A 26,281-nucleotide genomic window follows, 5' to 3' on the forward strand; every position below is an offset into this window, starting at 1 on the left:
TTATATGCAATGTGGCATCTGACTGGATTGGCTGTAACAATTGTTCAACCACCTGCCACATCCACTACACACCTATATTGCGTCAGATTTAAACTGCCAGCCTAGTGGTACTGCATTCACCTTTCCCTGCTATGTGAAAGACAGTGTACAAAAGAAATCAACCCATTTAAACCTCTTGGGAAAAAATACAATTTGTATTTTTGATAGGGCCTACTTTTATTTGAAGTGAGGAAATTGTGACAACATTGTCGGTATCCAGTTACAAATAAAATTAGTACTTCCGTTTGTATTACTAGCTATGTATATGACACATGTGAGTCTGTCTGCATACATCCCTATAAGCAATATGTTTTTATAATGGTGCTTAGTGATGTCATCCTTTTATAATTGATGCCTTCTAATGTGATTGCATTAGTGTTCCTTAGTAATACTTATATTAGGAGGATGTTTCATGATTCCTAGGAATTGCTTGACCATATAAAGGCATGCAGACAAAGAGCGGATATTATGTGATGTTTAGCATGAGTTTGTTTATTAGAATACATAACAGAAATAGTTGTTATCCAATCTTCAATAATTATTTAAAAATAAACACGTTTACTTCATCATATTAAAATGTTCCTACTGCACTGCTTAACATCCAGTGCCTTTAAGACATTAATGTTATAATACGCCCTTTATTAATACATTGGGAAAAGTGTAACCCTTTGTTCTGAAGTGTGGAGTCATTAATACCATAGCCTCTCACATGTCACCGTATATATTTCCATCCCTAGCAGGATATTCCTATTCTCAATCAATCTGTTCCCAGTGGGGATGTTGCTTATTGATATTATGCCAGATCCCATACATAGATGCTGACGAGTTACAATTGCATAGAAGTTCGAGCTGGCCACAACCCTGCGGCGGTTTTCATCCCTCCCTCTCTCTCTTCTCAAACTAATAGGAGTGGCTGTCATAAATACAAACCTAGCAGCTGACAATTAATAAGGGGGAAGTGTATGTATTGATTGATACTTAATATGAGATGGATGGAGAGGTCTCCAATTGCATGCTTTATTTCACTGTGGTAAAAATGTGTCCTTTAAGAGATATGAAGAAGCAAAAAGTTATGTAATATATAATAATAGATACAATAAATAAGAAAATACAATATTATTAGTTTTGGAAACAAACCAGATTTAATCTTTAGGTATTGATGACTATGCCCCTAAAGAACTTACAATACAAAGTGTATAGAACATTTTAAATAACAATATATAGGAAGACATCAGAAGGACAACCACTTGATGGGGAGATTATAAACTCATTTCAGTTGAGTCTAAAGAAGGTGTTTTATTGTAGTTTTCAATAATAATCAAATCAAATAATTGTTAGGCTTCAATAAAAAGTCAAAAAATACGAAGTGGAGCACAAAAGTCATTCTACAGCTCAGTTTCGGAGAAGAGAGAAGTGCTGTATGTTGGAGATGTGTTAGATAGAAACGTAGTTTGAAGGCTAGGATTTAGGGGGGTGTAATTTTACACAGCCCATCGGGTTTTGTCTTAAATAAATATTGCAGTCTAAAAAAAAACACCCGCAGCTTGATAAAAAATACCACTATATATTTAATTTGTAACGGAAATGAGAACTAGTGCAGTGGTTTACAAAGTGGAGTAGCAGAGGTCAATGTATGAGAAATAGAACTTTAAGCAGCATATTGGATAGCTAGAAGTGGGAGGGTTTGCAATATGATCGTCCACCCAGCATGAGGTGTTAGAGGCAGGAGGTGATTAATGACTAAAGGCAAAATTATGTTATGCAGTTGTTGGGAGGTGTATTATTATTTTTTTGCTTTGTTTATACAGAATGTGTTATGTCTAGGGTCATTACTGTTTCATTACAAAAGCCCACTTTTGCAAATGTTAAATGAAGCAAGCAAAACAGACACATATTTGCCATGCAATGTTTACATTAAAGGAACAAATGCACTGTAAATTAGTAGCTTTGTACCCTGCATGCTTAAGTCGCTATACGGCAATCAAATGTGCTTCATGGCTTTGTCTACAAGTCAAAATCCAAAAAAGTAACTTAACCACTGCCATTAAAAGGTATATCTAAAAGTCTTGAGTCCCCTGCACTCCCCTTACTACCAGTATTAAAGGGGTTCTTCACCTAACATACAAATACCTAATCCATCTGTGAGCATTACATAGTCATTTATAAACCAGAACAAAATGAGATACACAGTGCCTTTCATTGAACACAATTAAAACTATTTGTCAGCTTTGTGCATAAAACAGATAACACCTACTTTTGGAAAATTTGCAAGTTCAGTTGGTAATGGTGTAGAGACTGAGTAAAAACGTCAGCCTAATTTCTCTTAAAGACAATCCCTTTTTTATATTTTTTATATTTTTCCTCTACAATACTACTTGAAAATAACCTTTAGTGATGTAGTAATATTTGCAGCCTCTTGTAGCCTTTGATTCTTGACATGAAATTGCATACAGATAGGTGGATTGTAGGTTAAACTGCAGCTAGCTGTCATGACTTCCACATACAAGCTGAGAGGCCACCACTGGGAAAGAAAATAGTTTCCTGATTTGCAAAGTATTGTGGAGACAAAAGGTAAGGAGTCTTTGGGCTAGATTTACTAAGCTGCGGGTTTGAAAAAGTGGGGATGTTGCCTATAGCAACCAATCAGATTCTAGCTATCATTTTGTAGAAGGTACTAAATAAATGAAAGCTAGAATCTGATTGGTTGCTGTAGGCAACATTCCCACTTTTTCAAACCCGCAGCTTAGTAAATCTAGCCCTTAGTGTTTTACCATGTACTGTCTACAGAGTGTACAATGGTTTTTTATGGGGTTTTTTTTTGCAAGTGGAATATTTCTTTAAACCTTTTTAGCTAAGCACATTTATAACATAACAGACTGTAATTCATCTTTATTGTGTATACAATCTGTAATTCATCTTTAAGCAGGGTATACTACTATCCTTCATTTAAATATTTAAATATACATCTATATGAAGGATACACTCAATAAATATATAATATTAATGTATAATATATGAGTAATGTGCATACATGTATAAAACAGTTGTGAAAGAAATCCTTATGTTTTACCCACTGAACGGTCCTACAGTGCAGCACCTTATAAATGAATAATAATAATAATAATAATAATAATAATAATAATTGGCAATATCTGACATCCCTAGTCATCAGTGATTACATCATACCTCCCAACAGTTCTGATTTCGCCAGGACTGCCCTAATTCGTGAACCCTAAAATGGGCGGGGTTTACAGAAAAGTATGACTTTGTTGGTATGTGAGTGTTCATAAAGACAGATTTGGGGTGAACTGCGGGTAAACATATACTTGTCTACTCTCCCAGAGTTTCTGGTAGGCTCTCGAACTTCGGGGAATCCTCCCGGAAAAGGAGGCAACCTGATGGAAACTTGTGGAGACGGGGCTTGGTTATGCGATCACACCATTAAGCCCCCACTTGGGGCTCTGGTGACATGATAACGACACCACATCCCCCTACACTTGTTACATGATTTGTCCTCCGGGTTCTTGGACAGGTTTGAAAAGTTTGGAAGTATGGGTTTACACAGAGCTTAACTGGGTTTATTTTGCCTTAATTTTTCCTGGATAAAAGTGGTTAGGTATATAGAGGTCTATGCATCAAGCAAAAACCTACTTGAAAGATGCGGAAACGGCTGTTTCCACATCTTTTAAGTAAGTTTGCTATTTATTAACTCCTTGTTTAGGCTGACACCGTGCAGCATTGCAAATCCCCATATATTACTATGGGGACTGCCATCTTCTGCAATGTATGAAGCTTTGATAAGCTTCCCATTGCACGGACAGGTAACACCATCTCTGGATGGCGTTACCTGTCATTTCCTATGGGATTCTGCTGAAGCCTCTCTGGCTTTGCAGAATCGGGTACAGTAGAAGTGCTGTGCGCATGTGCCACCTAGATCTCCCATATGTACCATAAAACTGCCCTCATGCCATCAGATCCCCACATGCTGTTAAGACCTCACCATGTGCACTATATTTGTCCCTTGACCTCCCCACATGCTCACCAGGGGTCCCTACCTGGCCATTCTTTTCCTCATTCACAGATATAGTTTTGCATGTAATTTAATCCCATTTAATCCTCTGAATTAAATAATAGCCAATGTTTGTACAGCTTCATATGATGTTCATATGAGCTCACACATCCCCCACTGTCCCTCTTTATCACATATCCCCATCCCTGTCCCTCTTCACTACCTATCCCTCTTCTTGTCCTTCTTTATCACACATCCCCCCTCCTTGTCCCTCTTTATCACACATGCACCTTATTGTCCCTCTTTATCACATATCCCCCTCCCTGTCCCTGTCCCTCTTCACTACCTATCCCCCTTCTTGGCCTTCTTTATCACATATCCTGCCTGTCCCTCGTTACCACAAACTTCCTCCTCCCCAATTAACTTGCCTAAATATTGTTGATGTGATGTTGACAGCTCCAAGACACTGATAGACTGGGAGTACGCACTGCGCAGTGATGAGGTCAATGCATGGGGCACTCTCAGTCTGTCATTGACTCTGAGTGGCCATATTGGAAGACATTTAAAATAGTAATTAAAAAAATGGTTAAATTCAAGAGGCCTGATCAGGATTGGTTACATATTTAGTCCGGGCCCTCAAGTCTGTCTGGGCCCCTTACAGCCATACACCCTTGATGGCTGCCTTGTGTGACTGGCTGACTAAAAACTAGATTGTGTTTCATTAGCCATAGTTCATTTGTAAATTCTTGTAAAGTCTCCATAGGGCATACCTTTACTTTTTGGTTCTTGAGACCTTTATTGAAGCTGCTGTTTGTGATGGCATGGTGTTGTAATTTATTTTTTATAACCAAGCCTGATCATACCCATTTCAACAGGTTGTACAGCTCACGGGCATGTAAAATAGATTTGGTGCAAACTGGGCGGGCAAGGTTTAACAATAACAGAGAAAATGGCATAAATGCTTAGTACCTAATTCTGTGCAACAATGCTGAGGGTGACTAGGTACATCCTCTTTGAAAGTAAAATCTCCAAGTATGTATTTGTGTCTTTAGTCTCTCTACCTGGTTAAAACAACCCTTGGATCTCTGGCTGTAGATAATGTACAGTTCTCAACATGCAAATTCAACACCAGATTCTCAGTGGCTTATACTATCACATGTTTTCTTCCCCATTTAATGAGCTTTTGGAAATGTTGCATCAAATAAACATGTATGCTGTTTGTAAATCACACTTATAAGGTTGTACTAAAGTAAAGTTGATATTTAAAAAAGGATGTTTTACTATTTATATCACCTGTATGTGTATACCACACTCTTTCAAATCATAAATTATAATTTATTCTTAAATTCAAAAGTGTGTGAACAGCGACCCCTTGTGACCATTTCTCATAATAGCAGCAGTCAACATGCAAACACATTGGGTTGTGCATCCTGAACCCTTCATCAGTTGTGACCACAGTGCACTGCATGGTTGATTGTCTTTTCTGATCCAGACAGTGGTCTCCTGTTTTTCAAAGCCTAACTTTGTGTGATATGCATTTTCTGCTGTTAGTAGTTCTATGAGTAATCTTCTGTCACATTGCTGCTTTCATTATTTCTCAAGTTTCGATTAAGGGCATGTATGGACTGTATTTTTTGGGATGAATACACAATTATTAAAAAAGTAAAATGAATCTTATTTTCAAAATGATTGTCTCTACTGTGAATAGGTGATGGGTCCTCTACAACAGAAAATAATTGTCCACCTGCAAATAAAAATGGTGGTGATGTATCTGGTTAATTGATAGGCTGCATTCTAAACAATATTGGTTCAGCCTTCAAAATGGCCACTGTGTATAGAGAACAGGAGCACATTAAGTAAATATTGCTGTATTTTTGCCCCTTGCTTAATGTGTGATTAGGAGTACTGTATTTTTTTTTTTTTTAGAATCCTGACTAAAACCCAATTTTAAAATCTGCAATAAAGCAATCACGCCAAATGTTTTTACTACTGTTGATTTAACCAACCAGCAAAATGTAAAATGGTACTAGATATGTACTTGTTTTTATCAGCTGTTTCAGCACTGTATTTTCCAAGAAAAGATTACTTCGAAAGAATATACCCGGACCAGCCTGCTGGCTCTGTAATCTTACAAGTCCATGCAATGAGTGACATCCCAGGAGAAATTCCACACTACAGACTATGCCAAAAGAAGTTTTCCCATTTCTTCCACATGGATGAGCTGACAGGAATTCTGTACCTGAACAGAACCCTTACAAGGAAAGACTTCACAGAATTAAGTAAGTGTATGATGTAGTAGTAGCTTCTGATTGATAGAACCTTTTTGAGGCATGTTAAATAAAGTGATATATATGTACTTCATACATTAAATGACAATTACATGTAATTACCCATCTCAACATAGAGTTTTGTCCAATCAAATTCCATAGCAATAACAATCATCTTGACCCTTTGTTTTTTTGGATTTACTTCATACTTGCCAACTCTCCCGGAATGTGCTGGGCACTCCCGAAATCCAGTTAGGTCTCCCAGACTCCTGGGAGAGCAGGCAAATCTCCTGCATCCTGCCCATTTCCTAGTGAAGTGGGCAGGATGGGAGCCTTAATTTGCGGCAAATTGCATCATTTTGGCCCCGCCTCCTCCCACCGCACTCCCTGACCGAGAGCTTCCGGACTTTACAAATGAATAGATGGCAAGTATGATTTACTTAATAAATTGAAAGATTTGAAGGATTGATAAATATGTTAAATTAATTAGCAGGTTGGTTTGGTGCTATATTGGGCACAGTATTCTACACAGATCAAGATCTTGAAATCAGGTCCTCAATGAAAGCTAACATGCATATTTTCCAGATAGCCTTACAGAATCGCAAGGAAAAAAAATAGTAACATATCTTTTAAAATGTGTCAGTAGCTAATACAGCTGTAATCTAGCGAAGAGTATGGGAATCTGAGGACCAGATTTGAGATCCCACTTTGTGAGAATATATCAAATGAAAATGATTTAAAACAAACTATTTTCTTTATCAATTTTCCAAGGAAGCTCAACATCCACTCTGCGGTTCAGACTCAAGGTGTTCCCTGCACCATATCAAGATAAGGGCTTGGAAAAAGCCCCCTTCGCTGATGTTCATCTTTCGTTTAACAACATCACATTTCCCAGTTGCTCCTCTCTACAACCAAGAGACTTGTGCTTTAGTGATACAGACCTTTCTTACCACATCAAGGAGAACAGACCTGTGGGCAGGTTCTACCAGTTTCACCCACGCTTCACTGTACAACAGTGCCCAAATATCTCTGCCAGCTATACATTGATATCAGGTAAGGTCTTGTGAAATGTCTTTAATCACCATGGATTGTAAACCCTATTATGCTTATTGCAAGCTCTGTGAATTTTATTAACTGGTCATTTTTGTGTTACAAAATGTTTTTTTTGTTGATTGTTCAATATTTGTCCAGCATACTTCAATGTGCATGCCTACTGTCTGCTTGCACCTATGCAAATTAGAAGTGCAGCTCTATCTGCAGGGAGGCTACACATCTATAGAGGCTCCCTCTCCAAACCTTTAGTACACCCCTTTCACTCAAAGTTTTATTTATTTTTTCTTCCAAAATGATACTTGGTTTAGCATATTTTTATGGCTTATCATGAGGGTGTGGGGAGATGGGGACTGTTTATTACAGGTGGTAATTTTGTCTGTGTGAGGATCTTTATTACTTTGCCTGCCACCCACCTAGAAATGCGCTTCTCCACCTTTGTGCAGCATGAAGTCGTAAAGTGCGGCTCATTCAAAATATAGAATGAGACTCATTCATTCATATTGGTCAGTCTAGATACAGCAAAGCGTTGTCATCACAACTTTCCCTGTTATAGACCCCTTCAAAGCTGCAAAAAGGGGTGTGGGCCCCATAAGAGGACAGTTGGGAAGTTGTAGAGGAGTGTGAACAACATTCCCCCCTCTTACCTTCCTTCAGGCCCCACAGCGACCAGATCTTCTGCACCCCTCCTACAGTTCTGCTACTATATAAGGCTATGGGACTCAATGAGGGATAACTGGCGAGTCTATTTCATTATCTTTTACTATTTTTCATGTGCTAGCAGAAACAAATCTAATTCCCACTTATATCTACCCCTAAGCCAATTGCTCTGCTCACTGTACCTGAGAGATGTTAATATACCAGAATCATACTTCTACTGTAGCTAAACCTCCAAGTTGTTTTTTTATTGGAGTAGCCGTTTGTTGTAGTAGTTATTTATTAGTTGTGGCACCTGTGTGGTTTTGTAAACTGTGGTCAAAGTGGACATTTAGGAGTGATGGTGTTAAAAATGTAATGGGAATGTAAGTGAATGGAATTTGATAGTATTACAATTAAGGCAGTAGGAGAAGTGGCTGTATGGCATACCACTGTGTACACCCCCATTTCTACCCCTGCCTATGACTATGATTTTACTTTAGTTATAAGGAATTCATTCATTTCTCTTCTTTAACTAGTTTTGCATCAAGCAGTTTCAGGTGTGTTATTTCTGAAAAAGACTTTGTCGCCAGCTGTGACAAACATGAACGAATAATTACACTGTCGTGGTTCTTTCTGTACAGACCAACATTCCCCTTTCCAGTATAACCAAGAGACATCTGAAGTACATCTGTCTCGTCCTCTGGACCGAGAAATGGGAGAGAATTATGATCTTGTAGCAAAATGCATAGTGAGAGATGGCATTAAGGAGGTGGAAGTTGAGCAGCCATTCCTGATCAAGGTGGACGATGAGGACGACAACCCCCCCTTCCTTCCCAATGGAACTGATACAGTGGATGTTGTGGTGGAATATGAAAGAAAAGAAGTAAGTGATCGCAATATTGACATGTGTTGGTCAAAAAGGAATATGTATCGCATCTCACCATATATTTAATATTTCTGTAAATATATTTTCATCCAGGGCCTGAATCATTAAGGAAAGTATGGCAAAAAAAGGAGTAAATGTTCTCCGGGACAAACCATGATACAATGCAAGGGGTGCAAATTAGTTTATTATTTTGCACATAACTTAAATACTGGCTGTTTTTTCATTAAGCACACAAACATTTGATAGCATTATTTTTACACTGAAATTTAAAGTTGATCTAGGGACATTACCTACCTAAACTTTAAATCTGTCCACACATTTTAAATTTACCTCCCAGGCCAATACAACATGCTTTTGATCAGGTGCAAAGTTACTTCTTTTTAATGCTTTGCTCTCCTTAATGAATCAGGCCCCCAGTTGTTGGGCAATTCAATATGCCCTATTTGTTTTTGCTAATGAAAATTAAAAACTGGGCAAACAACTGGGAACATTTCTAAAACAAATATGTGAAACAAGAGCTGCTGAAAACTAATCGACAAAGATGCCCAACATTATATAAAAACTGTATTGACTTTATTTAACTAAATGTCTCCCAAATAGTACAATGCGCTTGTATGGCTCCAGTTCTGACCTAGTGTAGGACAATCTCCAGGTTTTTGCTACAATTACTACTTGCCTTTTTTAAATACTGCACTGCGATCAAGTAAATACACTTTGCCACTTTTTGGTAAACCCAATCCCTTTCCATGCCAAGAATCAGGGGTAGCAGCAAATTCATATTTACTATACAGCCTGTCTTAAAGCACTGTCTTATAATTGCCCTTCATTGTATCATGGTGCACAAGCACAGACATATGTACAACAGGCAAACTGTCATTTTACATGATCTGATTTTGCACTATCCTGGAATTTACATATTTCCCCACAGTCCCTTCATTCCATAATGTTTTTCAGTGGGGCAATTACCCTGATTTTAAACTAGCCTTTCCTGCATTTTACACCAAAAACAATTAATCATATACAGTATTTTGTTCTCGCCTTGTACTGCACAGTGAGATTTTTGTTTATTACACAAATTGTTCTGCACAGTAACTCATGTTCTAGCTGCACTCATTTCCGTGTACTAGGTTACCCGAACATCAGGGATTTTCCTACCCACCTGTATGATGTTACAAACCCTGCGGAATGCGTTCTGGAGGCACATCACAGAGAAATGCATCCATCCCCATCTGTAGACATTTTACATTCTTGAGCGTCCGTGTTTCACATATTTTACTTTAAATTTGAATTGTGTGACTCATTTTGTACCAACTTTTCCTGGTATCTAGAAAAATGTAAAATGGGGATTAGACTATGTGACCTTGTGCCAGAAATTATATAAAAATTGTTTTTCAAAGTTCAAAGAGACACAATCAAGGTAATAAGAAAGAAAAATACATTACTGGTAGAAAGTACAATGCTTTATTTTTAAAATATTATTTATTTTCTAATACATATTTTAGTTTCAATTAGTTTAACAAGTGAACAAGCTATTCATTAAATCCTAAGTAGTTTATTCTATATACAAATGGCTTGGTATGCTCACTGATGCTCATGTAAATGTCCAATTAGTGTATAATTTTTTAGTAAGTGCACAGTTCTCCATTAAATAGGTTGTTCAATCTCCCTCTGTGACAGCTAGTCCCTGCTTTTGAGAGGGATCAGAGGCAGAGCTTTGAAAAGGAGAGAAGGCATTTCATGATCATGAACTTTGACAGAACAACCTTTAAAAAATGATTTTAATCATAAATCTAATTTTAATTTTTTCCTGTGTTTTGCATGCTTGTTAATTGCTAGCATATTGTTATATATGCATAGATTATTTTTATTATTACACAAATATTATTAACCTTCATAAAGTGTCAACATAGTACACTGATGTGATCATGATGCAAACAATTATGCTCAGTGACAGGAAGGAATGGGTAAAGATTGTCCTGTCCAAAAAAGCTTATGTAAGAGGTGGGGGGAACAATTGATACATAAAGTAGTGAAATAACAATTGTAACTGTTGGTGGGGATAGTATATGTGGCAACTGCTAATTGCTAAATATGCAATTTTTAAAAATATCTAGCAGCAGGTGTTATTAAACTGTTAACCTATTGAATTATTATTATAAATTGGCAATTATTTATGAAACAAAAAAGGTTCATATATAAGATTACATTTTGTTCACAGATTGGTGGTTGTAGGTGTTGAAGAGGAGCGCTACGCTCTCTGATGCTCTAGCGGTCAAGTGCTGGGATCCTGTCCGCAATTTCCTTTTGCGCATGCGTGGCCATCTCTGCCCGATAATGCCTAATGTGCATGAACGAACCCTGTGTGCGTGGTTTCCAGCTCTGTTACAGAAGCAAGTAGCGTGTCTATGAGCTGCGTATGTCCCCTGCATGAATGCTACTGCGTAGGATGTACACAGGGGGCAAGAAGAATTAATTGTTGGTAAATGTCTCCTTTGTACTCACTGAAGAGCTGGATCACCTAACACAGAATATGCTGCCATCCAGGTGCATTGAGTAACATCCAGATAAATGATTTCTATCCAAATTGACACATTGTACAAGCAACTGTCTGTGTAGCAGGTAAAAGCTCCAGTTTACCTAGTGTTAAACTAGTGCCACCGGGTAACACAATGGCACAGTGGTTAGCATTACTACCTCACAGCGCTGGGGTCATGGGTTTGATTACAACCAGGGCCCTATCGGTGTGGAGTTTGTATGTTCTCTCAGTGTTCACGTGGGTTTCCTCCAGGTGCTCAGGTTTTCTTCCAAAGTCCAAAAACATACTGGTAGGTTAATTGGCCTCTGACAAAATGGACCCTAGTGTGTGGTAAGGAATTTTTAACTGTAAGTTTCATTGGAGCAGGGACTGATGTGAATGACTGTATATACTCTGTACACTGATTCCTAATATAATTGGTGCTAGTTACTAAACAATAATAATTTTTAGAACATTTTTATAATTGCAAAAAAAAATAGTGATATAGTGAAATAGGATAACTCTTAATCTTATATCAGACTTACACTGTTTTTTTTCCACATAGGGAACCCTACTTGGGTCGCTGGTGGTTTATGATCTTGACTCCACTCCTGTCTATCCTCTAGACAGCAATCATAACAGATATACAGAGACCATCATCAACAGTGACCAATTTGTACAGGATAAGTTTCAGGTGAAGCGTGACCTCAGAGAGATAACATTTTGGCCAAATGGCAACAAGGTCCGAGGAACACTTCATGAGTTTAGTAAGTAAATCAAGACATACTGCAATGATTCAAAGTAAGGATTACCGATGTAACAAAGTCTGAACACCCAAAGGGCAGGACTGGCATCATATTTAATAGTTTTTCCACCTTGTATGTATAATGCCTATAAGCCATAGGGGAACAGAAAATGTTGAAAGGGGAACTATGTGGAATTCAGGGGTGGTTTTGGGGAAGTTCTGCAATTGTGGCTCTGTTCAACCACGGGCTATGTTCTCCAATGTTGCAACTACCCCCTTTCAAACCTCCCAAGAGAATATGGAGTTACAGCAATTGGTCATTATGTAAAAAAAGGTGACACGTGACCTTCAAGGATTGATGGGTCTGAAAATTAAAATTTAAGGGCTTTTGTCAAAGAAAAAACATTTACAAAATCAAAATAGCATTTTATAAAATTAAGATTTTACATTTCATTGATTATATTGATTTATGGTAATATGTACATAGCGCCCAATATTTAATCCCCACAAAAATACAGATATGCACCATGGTAAAATCAGCAGATAACCAGATATCACACTGGTATACCTCTCAACTGTCCCAATTTTGGTGGGTCAGTGCATACTCACGGACATCATAAGGGGCAGAGCTTACGCACAAATCGGTCAGAGTTTCACCCAAAAGTTAACTTTTTGGAAGAGGATATGTGCACGGTTTTGTTGGATAATGGACAGGGCTTATTTTGGCATGTCTCAGTGTTGGGAAGTGTGCACTACTGATCTGTTAAAAGCTAAAGGATTACTACCCGACTCCATTACAGACAGCTGAAGCTCCTTCCACATCCTTAGTACAGCGTTTTGATGGGATCTCATCCAGTTAAAAAGCTGAGATTAAGTTGCTATAACATCACTGGCCCTGTTCCTGTGTATGAATCAACCTATCCAAACAGAGGTTTTCTGCAAGGCCAGCGTACCAAACAGTCAGTCACTGTTTGCTTGTTAAGCTAGAATAGCACCCCTCTCTTAATATGGCAACATGAAACAGAGCTTTATGGACATATATAGTGAAGTACAAACACTCCAGCTATTTCATGTGTATTATTTAGCACATGAAGCTCCACACAGCTTAACCCATTAAAACCCACCAGGGGCAGGCTGGGCTGGGGGACATAATGGGCTGCCTTGGGCTGGGTCACTGGGCCGCCTGCACTTTTTTTTCCTCCTGACACCTGCCCAGTGTATTGCCATAGGTTTTAAGCCTATACATATGTGTTTCACTGGGGCCCTCCCTGCAGGAGAGATAGCTAATTGGTTTAAGAAAATCCAGATCTCAATTGTAAAAACAAATAAAACGTTTGCTGACATGTCAGCGCTACTTGAGGTTGCTCTGAAAATCAAAATATATTTGTAGTGTCCCATAAGATTGATTCAGACATACTGGGGCCCATTCTATTAAAAAAATAATTTTTATTATTTTTTTTAAAAAAAAAAGTAATAATAATATAATAAAAAAGTTTAAAAAGACCACTTGAACCCCAATATACATAAAATTATACATATTGAATATCAAATTAATGGATGCACTAACTATATGACAATAATCATAAGTTTTATAGAAATCTGTTTTTGTTTATTTTTTATACTACATATAACTTAGCTTTTATAACCCTAAAAAAATAAAACTATTTAAAACATTACTAAAAGGAATCCCTGTCTCTCACAAACAATACACTATAATTAATTAGTTATTTTACTAGAACATGACAAAAATGCTAAAGAGTCGAGAGGCTTCTAAGTGCCTCGTTCAATAAGGGGCACAGTCACTATATGCCCAGAAGTGAGGGAGGTCGGCAATGCCTGCTCACCCTACCAAGGTCCCCACTCTGCTCCCAGAAGCGAAGTCTGAGGGCCTCTTCTGAGCATGCAGTGAAGCCCCAATTGGGGCATCGCTCCACATATACAGAGCCATGTATGATCAGAAGAGCAGATAACTCTACTAAGCATGTCCAGTCAGGGCTTTACAGTGCATATAATGGACCCACACATGCTTAAAAGAGGCCTTTGCTCTGCTGTTCTGAGAGCAAAGTAGGATCCTGCAAGACTGAAGTGGCATCGCTGTGTCCTTTTCTTAATTTTGCTGTGGGACCCAGTAATGCCATGGTATGCCCCCTATTTATGCTATAAAGGCTAACTTCTTCTAAAAGGGTTAAAAGTTAAACCAAATCCCAGAGGATTAATCACCCGAAATCCAGCATTCATTCAATACAGTGGGTCACTGAATGCTTAATGCTGTTTGTTTGCTGTTGTTGCAAGCATGTTGTCTGTGGTCAGCAGGAGTGAGGAGTGTCTCAGAAATCGGGGTACTCCCTTCGTTCCTACAGGTCCAGTCTTCTTTCAAACAGCCAGTGTGTTGGCCCTCGCCAACATCCAATAGCAAGCCAGTAGCGCCAGCATCTGGGCTAAGTTTAACTTTCACGCAAAATTCAATTTTCAGTTTTGGGTAGTGTTATATTATTATTTTAACCTACAAACACAATGAAATACCGTAGACATAATGGATGAATGCTGATCTACTGTTAGGAGCCAAACAGATACTAGACCAAGTAGAAAAAATAATTAATGTAACTGATCCATGAGATCCAAAGAAGGGACAGTTTTGAAGAAAAGTCTTCTTGCTAATACGACCCTGAGCTAAACATCTCCAGTGCTCGCTTGTTCTTCTTATAATGCTAGTTTTCTTCTACTTAGCAGAGAGCTAAATCTTTTAATATGTATTGTTGTTTTGTAGAGTTGCCAACTTTGCCTGAAGACATAATATAATGTGACATATTTTCTTTTGTGGTAGAGCTACTGTTGAAACAAGGTATTTCCATAGCCAGAAATACATCCATACAAGTCATTCTTTTGGTGAATGATACGGAATATCATGGTCCAGAGGGAGAGTTGATGCTCTACTTCAACGTAACAATCCGTCCCGTGGAAATTCGCTTCCCTAATATATCTTACCAATTTACTCTCAACCGCAATGCCAACCGATTTGCCCAGGTAACTGTTAAAATATGTAGAAAGATGCACTTATTTCATTTTTTTAAACTATTTTTACAGGAACACAAATGTGTATTTGTAACTGTAGAAAAACAAACCCATTTAAAATAACATGAATTCAGTAGTAGTGGTCTCTCCACTTTTTCAAACCCGCAATTTAGTAAATATACTCCCTAGAGTCCTGTCCTAAACTGCGTTTGAAAAAGTGGAGATGTTGCCTATAGCAACCAATCAGATTCAAGCTCTTATTTTGTAGAATGTACAAAATAAATGATAACTAGAATCTGATTGGTTGCTTTAGGCAACATCTCCACTTTTTCAAACCTGCAGTTTAGTTAATATACCACTAGGACCCCAGGTAATTTGAATACACCATTGTATTTCTGGCATATGGAGGAGAGATGCTGGCATGGTAGGGATCGTAGATCCCTGTGAGATAAGGCAAGGGGGGGTATATTTACTAAACTGCGGGTTTGAAAAAGTGGAGATATTGCCTATAGCAACAAATCTGATTCTAGCTATCATTTTGCAGAATGTACTAAATAAATGATAGCGAAAATCTGCTAGATTGCTATAGGCAACATCTCCTCTTTTTCAAACCCGCGGTTCAGTTAATATACCCCTAGATCTGTGTACACTGACTTCTTTGCATAATGCACTGTGGGGTATTGCATTTTACTAGCTAAAATGATTGTTAAGAACTTCAGCATGTATTGTGTACTCTTTGTATTACTCTGTGTTTGTATAGTTGATGCACTTGATATCCCTGTTTGGAAAAAATGCAGGCAAAGCTACAAGTGACATAAATTAATTCCCAGCTTATGCATAAATGTTATAATTTTAACAAGCAATCTCTCAGACCCATTTGCACTCATTTGAAAGAATATGCATATTTTTCTGTGCCATTCTTCTTTGACATTAACACTTGTGATAATGTGTAGATAACCTATAACATTTGCTTTGTATTGCAGCATGAGTGCAAGTGAGCTGAACTGCCATGATGTCTTCTTTTTTTGCTTCAGATAGGAAGAGTGTGCATTGAAAACTGCTCACGGTTCAAAGGTGTCAACGTGAATTATACGCTGCAGATTTCAAATTCCACACACGCCATTGGCATTCAAAAGGGAGCCGGTGACATGTCTGCCGTTCTCTATGTTAATGACAGCCTTGCTTTGGCCAGCCAAGACAGCAAAGAGATCCTGTGTACTGTGTCAGTCTCCAATGCACAAGTCAAGGAGCCGGTCAAAACACAAGTCACTATCATAATAGAGGGAACACGTAAGTAACAGTATTACTTTTTACCCAGTCTATTACATGGAATCATAAAGCAATATTGAGGATATTTTATATTTACATTTGGATGCAGACATGGATAACTTGTAAAATTGGTACCTTGTTTAAGGCCCTAGAATAAACACAACTTTTTGTCCTTTAAAATGTATATTCGCTGTATAAACACTTTGTAGTCCTCTCATATTGAGATTACGGCATAAAATCATAGTGCGTTATGTGTAAACAATATTGACCTTTTGATTTCTATCTTTGCCTTCTTCCAGCTGGTACAGATGAAGAAGAGTGTCCAAGTTCCTGTTCAGAGAGCAAATACAGATTAGAGTGTGAAGAATGTGGGGGACTGGGTTCTCTCACTGGAAGATGCCAATGGAGAGAGGGATATGGGGGAGGTAAAATATATGTAAACTGATTACACAATTTAAGACCTTATACTCACAGGTGTTAGTATTGTTCTAAGGGGTGGGGGGATTCAGTTAGCCGTTATGTTCCTCAGAACATCGCCTCTGCACATTTTTACCATTACTAAGGTAAAATCTCTGCTCATTTTTCCTCACACCTCTATGCTGTGCCAGGAAAAATCAGTGGAAATTTCTGTAAAAATCCCGCGGCCGCCATGTTCCTCAGAATAATTGAATTCCCACCTAAGTGTGTTCAGAAACCTATAGTTCCTTTAATCCTTACAAGCAGCCTTATTGGTCTCTTAAAATTCTCTAATCCAGTCTTTCTTAACTTATTCCTCAATATGCAAAAAGTGCATGTTTTCCACATATCTGGAGCAAAGCCGTATTCATTAGTGACTGTCCAATTCTAAGAGATCCGCATGAGGTACAGATAATTTCGCTCATGATTCTGTGAGGAGACATTGGGATCAGAGCTAATAAACTCTATTTGTATCATATTATTTTGGCATTAATTAGCTTATATTTACTCTTTTGGTGTTTTCCCATTCACTATCTGCATGAAACATCAGATTATTGAGAAATCTGGATATTTACCTACTTAAAAACAAAACAAAACATTGTCATCGTTGTGTAAGCCTCCCATATTCTTCATATAGAATAATTGGACATCCATTTGCTATGGAGTTTGAAAAGTTCATAATTCTACATGAATCTATTATCAGAATTCTTGGACATTAATTGTTCTAAGAGGTCTATATAACAAGAGTCCTTGGTTATGAAGATTTTCTATTGTTGCTTAGTGCAGTAATAGAAAATCTTCACTTGTGCAATCTACAAAAAAATTCTTTGAGACAGGTGAGAGAGGTGCAGCCAGCAGCGGCAACAGGAGTCTTGGGCTCACAGTTTCAGAATCCATTAAAAACCAAATAATAATTTTGTTTAAAAATATAAATCTAGATAAAATGTTACAAAAAATGGTTTTCTTTTAAAAATTAATAATAAAAAAAGCAAAAATTCTTTATTTTAGTAATAAAGCATTTTTTCCCTGCAATCACCCCGGCTCACCCCATCCTGAGATAGCGTTAGCAATCTGAGGAAAGTAGAGGTACTTGTATCACTGCTGCCCATGATAAGTAGGAAACTTTTGTTTCGCTGGATGTAGAGATTTCTCCTATTGATATGGTATTCTACAAAGATCCACAATGGTCAACAAAACTATAATTGTTTTAATGTGTAGTGCATGATAAGCATCGACTCCTAGCAGATGTGGTAACAATTGTTTTGGAATATGGAATAAAAAAGTGTTGGCAAGAAAAAGTAAGCAGTCCATGACACACTTTACATTAACATGCAATCATTTTTTTTAAAAAAATGCAATGGTAACAGCACATGATGAACCAGTAGCCGTGTCCTCCTGCAAAGTTGACAGCCAGGCACCAGTTTTCAAAAATATATTTAGATGTCTGGTCACACTGTGAAACTTTGTGTAGTCAGACATGCATGATTTAGCTTTCACAATATATAAAGTGGAAACAAATTAGAAAAGTCTGTGCTGGAGTTTCTTGGGTATTTTTGTTTCTGTCACACCAATTTTGTTCTCCTTTTTTTTTTTAAAGGTATCACCAGAAATTATTCTACCTGCACACCAAGTATTCTAACCTGCCCTGATGGTATCTGTGATGCTGTGGAGCGCAAAGATATGGCAATCTGCCCTCAGGACTGCACAAGTGTGTTTTCCTTCCTTACTTTATATTTTAGTCTGTATAACTATATGAAAAATTGGCAAGTAAAATAGTGTTTAATATTTACTCTGTCACCAAATAGCAAACTTTTTGTAATAGGAAAAGATACTCAATAGTACAAATGAAAGTATTGCTCCATCTTTACAAAATTGATTTATTAATTTGTATTTTTTATGAATACCCCTTCCTTCCTACCTACTGCAAGTCACAACTCCCTTTGGTTTCTCTAATGTCTCCAGGGCTTGAATGAATTAACCTGTGTACATAGTTTGTCCCTTTTGAGAACTTGAGTTGGTTGATTTTTACATGATGACACAGGGTTGTGTTGGTAGGGTGTAATTCCTATTCACTTCTAGCTTCCCGACAGTAAAGGCAAGTTATATCCAGCCCAAGAGCAGGTAAGCTAAGTAAGGGAGTTAAGTTATAAAGCTAGGTTGGAGGTAGCATTGAGAGAAAAACTAATAACTAAAAACTATATATATATATATATATATATATATATATATATATATATATATATATAAATATATATATATGTGTGTGTATATATATATATATATATATATATATATATATATATATTGTTATGTACGTTTTGTCGCTATCCAATAACGATTGTCGAATCTCGATTTGTGTTTCCAACGCACAAATATTTATTCTCAAAAAGTAGCAGAATAATTCAAGCGAAATAATAGTAAGTACAGCCGTTACTTATCGCAGGCGCTCTGGATCCAGTGAACAGTCATTCAGGTCTGAAGTCTGTGGTCAATGTGACTGAACACTAGATGAGAGCTACTTCTTATATGCAGACAGAAATACAGTGAAACAATGGAGATCGTATGGCTTGCTTTTATTGGTCCAGGCTTCAGGAAGGTCCAGGGGGTTGCAGATCATAGGCTGGTTCAATCTAAGGAATCCAAAGATGGGGGTCATCTCTCCAGGGGATGAGCTCTGTTCTTCCCGCCAAAACTCCAATTACAACCAGTCCATTAGCATTTTACAGTCAGCATCATATTAAAGGTTTATTCCCTAACATCAATAACTAGAGCATGCAATGTGCGATCTCCCGAATGCACCGGACAGCTGCTGATGTAAAGGGGATTAATATGATATCAGAGATGACACCTTTCCTTTAACCTGAACCATATGTATCACTAATATATGTACTATTTACAAATGTGTGTGTTTGTGCGAATGTATATAAAAGTGTAAAAACTGTTATTGCCACGTGTTGCGGCTGGATACGCCCTTCCACGCCGTAGCATGCTCTACGCATAATTTCAGACAAAGACAATCAAGTTTGCTCGATATTAATTGAAATGACTTTATCCAATTTGCTGACTTCGACAATATATATATATATATATATATATATATATATATATTACACAGTCTTTGCAGTAATATATCAAAATATAAAAACAGTATAAAACTATAAAAACAGTATATTATAATATATACTATCAGTGGCAACTTTGTTAGGTACACTTTTCTAGCGCTGCATAAGACCTGCATGGATCCAATAAGGTGCTGGACACATTCACAGATTCTGGTGCATTTCTGGAGATTCTGGTCCACGTTGACATGGTGACATCACTCAGTTTCTGCAGATTTGTCAGCAGCACATTTATGATGCAAATCTACCTTTTCAGCACATTCCAAAGGTGCTCTGTTGGATTGAGTCAACTTGAGATGACATGTGCTTTGTGATATGGTGCGTTATCCTGATGGCCATGAATGTACATGGTTAGCAACAGTACCCATGCAGGCCGTGCCATTCAAACAATGTGTGCCAAGAAAACATTCCCCACACCATTACACCACCCACATCAACCTGCAACATTGTCACAAGGCTGGATCCATGGATTCTTGTTTACACCAAACTCCGATCCTACCATATGCATGTTGAAACAGGAATTGAGATTCATTAGACCAGGCAACATTTTTCCAGTCAACTGTCAAATTTTGGTATGTCTACTGTAGCTTCAGGTTCCTGCTCCGAGCTGACAAGAGTGGAACCCAGTGTGGTCTTCTAAGGCTGTAGCCCATCCACTTCAAGGTTTGACAAACAGTGCCTTCAGAATGCTCTTTTGTATACCACTGTACCACCACATGGTTATTTGAGTTACTGTCACCTTCATGTTGGCTTAAACCAGCCTAGCTATTTTCCTCTGAGCATTTTCATTAATAAAGAATTTTTGCCCACAGAACTACCACTCACTGGATGGTCTTTGTTTTGTGCACCATTGTATGTAAACTCTAGAGACTGTTGTGCGTGAAATTCCAGGAGATCAGCCTTTTCTGCAATACTTAAACCACCTGTCTGGCACCAACAATCATTCCACAGTCAAAGTCACATAGCTCACATTTTTGTCTGATGATCTGAACAACAGCAGAACCACTTGACCATGTCAGCTGAACCTCTTTATCATAGTTTTTAAAATAGTTTCAATGTACAGTCCTCTTACAGACCCACATACAAGAGTACAAAGCATACTATAGCGTAACACATGTGACATTAAAATGCACAGCAAGACAGGTATAGCAAATGTACAACAATACACACTAACATTATCTCCACAGATTCGCTATAGGTTTTACATTAGTACAGTTTATAACTGGCCCACTGGTAGGCCAGCTTTGAAAAACACACAGGTTTTGTGCAACTGGGACAGATCCACCCATTCCTGCTATCTTTACATGTTTAATTCACTACTCATTCTACTGTCAACTCTTCAAATGCAATAGCCATGACAATATCGGGAACCTTTGGCTCTTGCTCAGTTACAATGTCCAAACAATATCCAGACTGTTTGTGTCAGTCTTTGCTTTTTATTTTAACGTTCTTTTTGTTATTTTTTTTTCTTTTTAAGAGTTAAAAATCATTGGTGGTCATGAGAGAGGATATCCCACAGGAATCAAGGCAGGCTATGGCACTTGTTACTGCTACCTTCCTGACAAATGCTATTGTGAGAAAAATATTGTGGAAGGTAAGCAATTTATTTTGTTGTATATCAATTACACCTAACTGATGATAAATACTCTTAATAGAACATACATCATTAATAGTAGGCATGCAACAATGTGTTACATACCTGTCCTTTTCTTCTGCAGCATCTCTGTGTGATGACACTTGCAAGACAGTTATCGCATGTGGAGTCTTCTTATCCTTCATAATCTCTGTGCTATTATCTTCGTACTTTATTCACCGCTATCATAAAAACTCACCAAAACCCCCAATAGCTTCTGCTGAGATGACTTTCCGTCGGCCTGCCCAGTCTTACCCAGTCAGCTACTTCTCAACCAATCCTCGACGACCATCTCTAGACTCTATGGAGAACCAGGTCTCAGTGGATACATTTAAAATACCGGTAAGGTTTAAAGACTAGTGGTCAAGCATAAGGTGCTTGACTTCTTTTCATTGTTTACAGTTGTGAATGAGTGACTGTATTCTCTCATAAAATCAGTGATTATCAATTCCTGTTGCAGTCTTATTGACATTTTAATAATGTCTTGTAATGTGCCAACCCAACAGGAACCTTGTGAGAACTGCGTTTTTCAAGTGATAGTCTTATCTTAAAAAATATGTGTTAAAATAAAAGTTGTGCTAGAATCTGTATCTGTGGTGGTGCTCTACACATTTTTTGTTGTTGAAAATGTGGTCCTCAATCAGTACCTAGTAATAGCTATTGCTACCCATAAATTATGGTAGTCCTTTCATTCTATTAGAAAATTAACAGTTTAATTGATATATTCTTCTCTTTTTGACTCTAAAAAGGAGGATCCGAAGTGGGAATTTCCTCGGAAAAACTTGGTCCTGGGTAAAACTCTGGGAGAAGGAGAGTTTGGGAAGGTGGTTAAGGCGACAGCATTTAGACTGAAAGGAAAAGCGGGTTACACTACGGTGGCAGTAAAAATGTTAAAAGGTAAGAAGTAATATTGTAACATATTAACAAATATGCTAATATACACAATGGGTAGGGAACTTCAATTCTTTAACAACTTCTTGTACTTTTTTGTTTTAAGTATTTTTTTGTGGTGATTTCATAATATAATTGTAGTGCTCTACAGAATGACCCCCATCTCAGATAGTAACAACATTTTGGTTAACAAGAAAGGAGGTACAGACAAGTGATAAGTTACTAGATAGAAAGAAAGGGCAAATTAAGGTGACAGAACCTATTTTAAGAAAAAGATGGAAAAAAATATGTGGAAATCAGGAAGAAGTAAGACATAGTGAGAGACAAGTGGAAATTGAGTAAGACAAAGGATTCGAGCAAATAGTGACAGAGCCAATTACAAAATCTAGAAATAGATAAGAAACTTCGGATAGATACAGATTAGTCAGAAAAGTGAGTGGTTAAGCAGAGTAGCAAAAAGAGAGATGGTATTAGTAGGAGAGAGAAAATAACAGATTTTCAGAGTAGAAAGTAACAACAGTAAGCAAGTGACAGTTACAGAAGAGAGTGTACAATAGAAAGAGTGGAGCAGAGACAACTCGGACAGCAACCCTACTCCAAAAAGAAATGTTAGCTGTGACCATACCGGTATCTGGGAATAAAGGTACGCCGTCTTGAATTCTGGCACTGCAGGGGTCATCATCCAGGACAGAGGTCTAGAGGCCATCAAGAAATGTTTCATAACTCAAGGGCTTCAATATTCAACTTAGGCCAGGTGAACAACCTCAACTGTGCTCACAATAAGAGTAGCAACAAGGAACCAAGAGAATCAAAAAGAATAAGACAGAAGTAAAAAATTAAACCAAACTTGATACTACAAGATATCGTCCTTTATTGTTATGGTGCATTTGACAGCCCAGTCAATTGTGATTATTGCTAATTAATTTAGTACTACTAAAGTGCCTAAGACCATTCAACACTGATAACAGACAGTTACAGAAAAAGTGATTTTATATATATTTATTTAATGAGAAATAATTAGTAGAATAGTAATGATCTAATTATTACAATAATTTAGTTTAAATGTAAAGTGATCACTAAAGTCCAGAAAGGTATATGGACTTGTACTTCTAGAATAATATCTAATCTAATCTAATAATAACTTATTTAATTGTTTAATAATTTATTACTAAGGGACCAACTTGATAGCATTATTTATTTAGTGACTTAATCATATTGTCATCTATCAAATTTACTGAGAATATCTTTATTATCACCCATTCCCTATCCTTATAATTTCTGCCCAATAATCAATTCCTTAAAAGTGTCAAGTTATTTTGGGTCTTTCTTAAGTGGGGGGGTCTTGCCTCATTCTCCGTCTGGTTGACAATAATATCTCTAGGAGTAGTCACCATTAAGCATTATCAACTAGAGTACCACATAATCAAACTTAAACCTGGAAACATGGATACAGGTTACTAAAGGAAACTCAAGATTAGTAAAATGGAAAGCAAAAGAGTTATTAAGACGGTGTTAAGGGCAGAGTAGCATGAGATCCTTAACTGCTAGAACCCTGTCGTGAGATGTTCACCTTTAGCAGGCTCCTTTCCTAGGGACTTTTTATGTTCCACAGTACCCGGTTGCACCAAAATTTAGGCTTGGGTAATAGCATACCCAACAAGGAAGAGCGCAAAGCATCAAGCATATTTAAAATTACAATTTATTTTAAAATTTAATTCAGATAAGACATATAACCATAACTTATTCTTATATTGAAACAGACATAGACCGCTAATGGTATCAGCAAGTCATTGACGGCAATCAATCCAATTCAACCCCGGGGTTATAAGCTGGTCACCACCTAGTTATACTCTGTGAGTATCGCTTCTCTGGCCACCATCTAGTTATACTCTGTGAGAATCTACCTCTGATGAAGCGGCAGCACGCCGAGAAACGCGTTAGGGTTGATTCTCACAGAGTATAACTAGATGGTGGCCAGAGAAGCGATACTCATAGAGTATAACTAGTTGGTGACCAGCTTATAACCCCGGGGTTGAATTGGATTGATTGCCATCAAACAGTGCATCTTAGACTCTACTTATCGTATTGGAGATTTTTGGATCAAGATTTTTATGGCAGTTTGGAATCTATGGGCTTAGGAAGACAAGCTAAGTACCTAATATCAATCAAGTACCTGTTAATATCAATTAAGTGCTGATTGCACTATTCGGTGTATACATCATTGGGACACTGATACAGGTTCTCTAAGTATCCGTTACTGCATAAGCCCAAAAGGGCTAAAATATCCTTATTAATATCCAATTCTCCAGTTGGTGTATGGACATTATAAACGGCAATATTTTACATATGGTACCATATTAACAACAATAATTTTTTTTGGCCATTTTTATCTGATATATAGTTGACTTGCTGATACCATTAGCGGTCTATGTCTGTTTCAATATAAGAATAAGTTATGGTTATATGTCTTATCTGAATTAAATTTTAAAATAAATTGTAATTTTAAATATGCTTGATGCTTTGCGCTCTTCCTTGTTGGGTATGCTATTTTGTATTTTTGACAGATCCAGATTCTGTCTGTGACGAGCTGCAGCACTAGCTTTTTTTGTGAAGGGTAATTGCAGCGCCTTACAATTATATCTATGTTCTATTTGGGTAATAGCAGTTGTTGATCTAGCACCTGCCCAGTGGAGAAGACAGAACACACTAGGAGGTAATGAGCAACCAGGATATATTAGTAGAACTCTGAGCCAGGCAAGGGTTAATGTGGAATAGTCTGGCACTTGACTGATGGAGTGGACAGTACATGGCAGCAGGTAGTGAGCAACTTGACTGTAAATAGCAGACTTCTGAATGAGACAGGCAAGGGTTAATGTGGAGTAGTCAAGCAGTTTTCTGATGAAGTGGACAGCATACGGCAGGGGTTAGTGAGCAACCAGACTGTAAATAGCAGAACTCTGAGCCAGACAGACAAGGGTTAATGTAGAGTAGTCTTGTCTGATGCAATTAACAGCTCATGGTAACAGGTAGTGAGTAACCAGAATGTATTTGGCAGAACTTAGAGTCAGACAGGCAATGATCAGGAGTAGAGAAGACAGCAGAATCCTTTAAAAAAGCCAGGGATCAGGGAAGGTAAATATATGAGAGCAAATCTGTTTAACAAAACCAAGAGTGAGGAGTGAATAAGACAGTAATTCCTATAAGCAATCTTGGTCAAACACTGATAGCAGAACAGGTCAGGATACGAGGCACACTAGGTCAAGCAGGAACTATCACCAGCATTGGTATGCTGCCAGTAAGAGTTTTATACAGCTCTATTCAGAACTGCAGAATGATTATCTGCATGAGTGTGGTAGATGATTACACATCTGAGAGTGCCAGACTGAGAGCTGAATAAAGCTTGTAAATCTTTGCCTAGCAACCAGCTGAATCGGTGAACTGCAGAAATGATCCTACACATAGTAGTAGCAGTAATTGCACAGATGATATATCAAACAAACAGGAGAGCTTCTGTTTCTTAACAGACAGTGACATCCCTAGCAGCGACTGCACAGGAGCAGCCACTGCTTCACTGTGCAAAATGTAAGGATGACACAAGAAACCTCTTCCTGCATTGTGCTGGATATTTTATTGTTATTTTATTTGTGTGCAGCCTGCCAGTCTTGGATTGTATATCATATGCACCAGTGGGTTCTGGTTCCGATAACTCGGCTGAGCGGCCTGGGTTTGGACAGTGTGCCATTCTTCTATA

General features: G+C 37.7%; 1 protein-coding gene across 1 annotated transcript in view; it reads left to right on the top strand.

Annotated features, from left to right (window-relative positions):
- Positions 1–26,281, top strand: part of RET (ret proto-oncogene) — an 80,478-nt gene that overhangs the window by 25,335 nt on the left and 28,862 nt on the right. The window contains exons 2-12 of the mRNA XM_075217138.1: positions 6,100–6,327; positions 7,087–7,368; positions 8,646–8,887; positions 11,971–12,172; positions 14,975–15,174; positions 16,197–16,452; positions 16,731–16,856; positions 18,485–18,595; positions 21,484–21,600; positions 21,725–21,981; positions 22,389–22,536. Of these exons, the coding sequence (XP_075073239.1) occupies positions 6,100–6,327; positions 7,087–7,368; positions 8,646–8,887; positions 11,971–12,172; positions 14,975–15,174; positions 16,197–16,452; positions 16,731–16,856; positions 18,485–18,595; positions 21,484–21,600; positions 21,725–21,981; positions 22,389–22,536 (2,169 nt within the window). The remainder of the gene's footprint in view (positions 1–6,099; positions 6,328–7,086; positions 7,369–8,645; positions 8,888–11,970; positions 12,173–14,974; positions 15,175–16,196; positions 16,453–16,730; positions 16,857–18,484; positions 18,596–21,483; positions 21,601–21,724; positions 21,982–22,388; positions 22,537–26,281) is intronic.

The sequence above is a fragment of the Mixophyes fleayi genome, chromosome 6, assembly GCF_038048845.1.
Source record: "Mixophyes fleayi isolate aMixFle1 chromosome 6, aMixFle1.hap1, whole genome shotgun sequence".
Taxonomy (NCBI): domain Eukaryota; kingdom Metazoa; phylum Chordata; class Amphibia; order Anura; family Limnodynastidae; genus Mixophyes; species Mixophyes fleayi.